The sequence below is a fragment of the Egretta garzetta genome, unplaced genomic scaffold (genome assembly GCF_000687185.1).
Source record: "Egretta garzetta isolate BGI_Z169 unplaced genomic scaffold, ASM68718v1 scaffold287, whole genome shotgun sequence".
Lineage (NCBI taxonomy): Eukaryota > Metazoa > Chordata > Aves > Pelecaniformes > Ardeidae > Egretta > Egretta garzetta.
In genome coordinates this window covers 7,056,563-7,062,009 of record NW_009260435.1, presented here as the reverse complement: position 1 = coordinate 7,062,009, position 5,447 = coordinate 7,056,563, and the positions used below count along the sequence as shown (strand labels likewise).

Sequence of the window (5,447 nt, the reverse complement as noted above, 5' to 3'; positions counted from 1 at the left end):
CGCCGGCGAGGTGACGCTCTCCACGATTAACATTGAATTCCACAGAGCTTCAAGTTCAAGTTTATTCAAGTGATCCGGCCTTCCGGCTCACGGCACCCCGGCACTACACGAGCCACGGCTCACTCCCAGCGGTCGCCGCGCCCCCGGGCACGGACGTGACCCCAAGGAAGCCCCTGTCCGTCGCGGCACGCCCGTTTGCTGCGTTACCTGGCCAGCAAGCCCTCAGCGGATAAACGCAGCGACCGCACTGCCAACCCTCCTCTTCAATTAACTCGGCAAGCTTGCTAGCGCAAGAATACGAGCTGGGCTTTTCACCGATACGCAGGTCACACCCAACCAAAATACAGTCATTCTGGAACAACCCTAAAATCTATTTCAATTATTTCACATTTAGCTTTTAGTGTTACTGCAATCTAATCCTAAACCCCCCACGATCCTAAACCAACAAGTCACTAAGCAAATGTTAGCTCTTGCTATACCCCAAAACAGATGAATGTAATTAACATCATAAAACATGGCAATCTACATACTGCTGGAGTAATTCAGGCAAATAAATTATCCCCACATAAGTGAAAAAAAAGAATATATTACTGACATATTTAGGGAAGTTAGCTCTGAAGTTAAATTCAAGCATACAAATACGAAGTAAACAACTCAATACTCAAGTTAGTTTGCATCCCGTTTGGTGCTTGACAGATCATCCAAGTTCAAGCACAGTGCAGAATCTGGTTAGCTGTTCAACTTTTTCCATAGAAAAATAGCATGTCCATAGAAGAAAGAAAATGAATTTCAACTTACTCAGTGATCTACTCTTACCTTACCTTAGTTAAAGGCAAACTAAGTACAGATACTGTACATTAAAACATATGCACAGAAAAAGAACAGTCATTCTTCCTTCTACCTTAAAGGCTCAGATCTCTGTATTCTTTTATTTAGAGCCCTTTCCAAACAATTTCTCCTCTCTGAAACATGTTGCTCCCACATTTAAATATAAAGAGAACCATCTGCAGGTCCCACATAGCCAACGCCGATTAGCAGCACATCAATTAGTGTCCATATTCCAAGCCCACCAAAGCTGAAGAGTTTTCCCAGACCTTCCCGCCACTGGCCCAAATAGAAACGATCGGCACCAAATCCACCGAGGGTGATGCTGTAAGAATGGAAACACGATTCGTTACTGGTTTTAGATTAACTCAGTTTGGGCACCCGTACGCGCTTCTTTCTGACATACCTACAAGATGATAGTTTGGCGCCACATCACCCAAGGAACTACACATGTTTTGTACAAAAAGAGACGACCGAGTTACATAAAATGAGAAAGCTTTTGATGAAGTAGCACTATTTCTTAGCTAATTAATACTACCCAGAGACTTGACAGTTTTTTGTTCACTACAAGCAATAAAACCCAAACCTCTCAAATTTATAAATATATTTTTACTTTTCTAAACTACCAGAAACTAAAAAAAAAAACAAACAAACCACAAAACCCAAGAAGCAAGGTACAGAAACAGACAGGAACGCTGTATTCAGCCCCACACAGCAGGCAGGCAACAGTAAGTTTCTCCAGCTGGTGGCAGACAACAGCTCTTGCCATGAAGGAAAGCGTGTTGTGCGCGGATCGCTTTCTTCATCAGAGTCTCACTCTATCTTTGGCTCCGGGAATAGAGAGTCTTACTACCTGATTTATCACATTAACCACTTCTGAAGTATTAAAATGTAATGAAAAAGGTCTGACCACCAAAAGAACTTCAGTGACTTCCAAATCACTATTGTGGTGCTCCAATAGCTTAATATTAAAAAAAAATAACCTAAATAGTTTCTTTCAAGACTGCTACACTGGTCTCTTCCCTAATAATTTAAAATGCAAGTAACTTCGCCTCAAGGCATTTCCAGCTATTACAGTTGGGAAGGAAGCCGTAACAAATGTATACCCGCTGCAGCCAGCTCAGTGGCACCCATCACATTCGGAAACAGCCACATTCATTTCAGATGCCAAGTAGTAATTTGGACAAATTTCAGTCCTAATTGTTTAAAACATATAAAAAACTGGGAGAGAAAAACATGAGTCTGCAGGTTTTTTTTGAGCATTTGGACCTCATCTGACATGATACAGAATAAAAGCAAGATGTCCTCTCTACTCAGAAAATGGATCACTTCGTGATGCCTGAGAGTCATTGGCATTTACTCTGAAGAAAGTACATTTGATGCAGAAATAGGATAAAGATTTTCTCTCAAGCTCTATTTACTGAAGACAGTATCGTTGCACATGAAATCTTCAGGCATGCTATGCCACCCAATGCTAAGCTAGACTGCATGAAACATTGGTTATTCAAGCACACCATTAAAAAACAGCAAGCAGAAACCCACACAAAACGAAGATTTTATAGACAATGAGTCTACTTCTAACAGTATTATCTATTTTAGCGTGTTGTTATCTAATAGTTCTGGGTACCTTAGCGCCAAGGCGGTTGACCACTTATAACCTCCAGTCCAGTTGCAATAGAGCATCTTAGGAAAGACACGATTACCTAAACGTGAGAAAACATTCAACCCTTAGCATAAGGAACAAAGACCACCTAATGAGTGAGAAAATAACAAGCAAGAAGATACTGTACTTCTCTGACAAGAGTCTCAAAGGGTTGACACTAATGGAAACAAACACTGTCAACACAAAAGCGCGTCTATACTCCACAGCCCTCTGTGCCAGCAATATTTGTCCCACATCGGAAAACATGCAAGGTCACTGAGCGAATAAGGGGAAAATTAAGCTACTTAGGTGAAACCAGCATGAATTTTTTTAATTATCCCACCGAGACATTTGATACTGATTCTATCAGTGGTGTCCAAATTAGTTTAATTAATAGAAACTGACAAAAATAAAACAGAACTATTTTCTCTCACGTGAAGGTATACGACAGCACTAAAAGCCAATGCTTACAGTTATATGTCACTATTATGCTTAAAAATTAAAATGTAACTATAAAAACCCTCAACAAATTAATCAAGGCGCAGGCTGTTGCTGCGATGGACATAAACAATCACTGTATTGACCCACTACAAAAAATGTTAAGAAATTTTTTAGAAAAAAAGCTTCTTTACAGAATCTGGTCCATCCCACCTTACCTAGACAATGAATATGATCCCGCACTGTACAAGTGGCATTGTATCGTTGTCGCGGGCAAGAGACTGTCATGCAGTTTGTAGAATTCGTACATACATAATCAGTTGTTGCAAGCTGCCAGCAAAACTGGCATGTCATGTTAATGGTGAAGTTCTCCTGCTTGTGGTTATTCTGATCCTGCAAAAGGACAGCGTTATCACTTCACCGGTAATAACAAAAAGTCACAGTGTGCAGTATCAAATTACATTTCATGGATCGGCGCTTTGGGCAAAATAACAATTACCCTCTTTGCTGCCCCTACGTAGTCAAGTAAAATAGAAAAACCAACATCAGAAAACCGACAGAGTTATTGGAGTGCAGTTTAACATTACTCCTTCCTCCAACCTAAGGCTACTGCCAAAAGGAGGACTCTTTCAGTCTCACCTGTAAGGTCAGTTTGTAGCTCTGACAGACACTGAGCCTCCCCACTCTCAAAATGGTTCAATTTTGATTGGCCAATAAACTGATTTAACTCAGCTGCATGGCTGCGTAATAAGAGATCCAATGCAAGGAAGGCAAACCAGAGAAGAGCAGGTCTGCCTCTTCAGCAACGGCCTACAGCTGAATGATTAAATGTACCACAGATCTACAAACCTGCCTGCCTAAGAACCTGAAAATCAGTGTTTTACACTTTATGACAAGATGCCACAGTTTAATTATACTACTTAAAATGGGGGGTTAAAAGTAACAGGTTACTTACAACACAATGAACGTGTGGCTTGACTTTGCAATCAAAAGTGGCCAGCTTCCCATATATACAGGAATAGTTCGTGTTACACGTCATACAGTCTGGCGGCAATCTACTGCAAAGCCCATTGCTAGGACATTTAGTTATGTAAGGCGGAATTTCTGTACTTTCTGAAAGATGAAATACGTAAATAAAATTAAGAAAGCAAATTTAAAAAGCTATACAGTCTAAAGTGTGTGTGTATATATATATATACACACACATTTGCTTTTATACACGTATATACACTCCTGGGTGTGTACACTGCCGCTGTATAATGGACTTTCCTTATCACACAGTGAAGGGCGTTACCGGTTTGTGTCATGGGACCCACCGCGTCAGTCAAGTGAGCTACACAACACAGCGGGGCACCCTGCAAGGATCCCCCAGGCGTTCTGTGCAGGACAGCAACACAACTCGGTGCAGCACTGGAGCAGAGCTTAGCACGGATTAGTGCCGCCGCAGCCAGTATTTCTCAGCAGAAGTAATCAGTTTAGGGACAGCAGCAGGCTGACACATGTAACCTACTTTTAGTTCAGGTCTAATCGTTTGCAACTAGCTCAGCCATTTGCTGGCTCTATGTGTCCAGAATCACCTCTGAAATTACTAGCAGGAACAGTGCTTCAGCCAATCCTGCTGCATCCCTTAGCTAAAACCCCTGTATTTATGTTGGATAGGGAGCAGTAACAAGTTCTTGCAGAATGCTGGAGTCTTTCAAGAACTTCCACCATCCTCAGAGGGTGTAAAACACGTGAACCACAACGGCAGCTTAATCAGTCATTTTCTAGTTGTAAGATCTTATATAGACCAATTTTCTAATTATATAATCCAAATTAGTTGTTAAGGTCATTGAAGAGTAATTCATAATGCATTACACTAGAATATCTTTTACCACTGTGAAAACGCGTACAGGTTTCTAAAAAAGTAAATTCAAGAACTTTACTACTAAACTCAAGACACTGAGGAAAAAGGCCCACAGAAGAAAACCAAAAGAAACAACATGATGCTGTACCTGCTGCTTTAAAATAGGGAGTATTTGTACTTGTGGAGGTCAGACTTCTCCCAAACGTAGACTGTGGCTGTGAATGCTTTGTGGTCATCAAAGATCCTGCTACAAGAAAAAAAGACAGGGGGAAAGTGGTATTTCTGGAATAAAATCGGTCTTCAGACACAGTTTGATTTCAGCACACTGGTATGAAATTACAAGTGGAAAGTGTAACAGGAATAAAAAAAAATGTATAAAAATCTGTCTTCCTGTTCTATAAACAGTAGGATGTTGGCATTAAACATTAAAACGAACAGTAGAATTTAATCATTCCTTCCTTTTAGGCAAGAAACCACAGGTATTTCGATTCTGTCTTATTTTTTGATTCTCGGTTCGGCAGATTTCAGTGTACTTGCCCCTGAACACAGCCGTTTAACGAAGCGACGCAGCCACTTCTCCGTCAGCAAGCTAGCACGGCAGAACCGCTGCCGGCCGCGGTTGCACTCGTGCGGGCGCTTCGTGCTCGTCCCCGCGTGAACCCCGCGAGGCGCGGGGCGGGGGTCTGCGCCGGCGCC

The 5,447-nt window shown here is 41.6% G+C and overlaps 1 protein-coding gene across 3 annotated transcripts in view; it reads right to left on the bottom strand.

Annotated features, from left to right (window-relative positions):
* LOC104130879 (TM2 domain-containing protein 3) overlaps positions 1 to 5,441 on the bottom strand; it is a 7,303-nt gene extending 1,862 nt beyond the window's left edge. Inside the window, exons 1-6 of one of the 3 annotated variants that reach the window (XM_035899321.1) lie at positions 4,900 to 5,441; positions 3,861 to 4,018; positions 3,124 to 3,298; positions 2,453 to 2,528; positions 1,232 to 1,269; positions 49 to 1,150 (exon numbers count right to left, since the gene is read on the bottom strand). In XM_035899321.1, coding sequence (XP_035755214.1) covers positions 1,047 to 1,150; positions 1,232 to 1,269; positions 2,453 to 2,528; positions 3,124 to 3,298; positions 3,861 to 4,018; positions 4,900 to 4,987 — 639 coding nt within the window. In that variant the 5' untranslated portion in view covers positions 4,988 to 5,441 and the 3' untranslated portion in view covers positions 49 to 1,046. Of the gene's footprint in view, positions 1 to 48; positions 1,151 to 1,231; positions 1,270 to 2,452; positions 2,529 to 3,123; positions 3,299 to 3,860; positions 4,019 to 4,899 lie in introns of those variants that run through there. The other 2 variants (XM_009643969.2, XM_035899322.1) reach the window with 2 other exon arrangements.
* Positions 5,442 to 5,447: the final 6 nt, after the last annotated feature.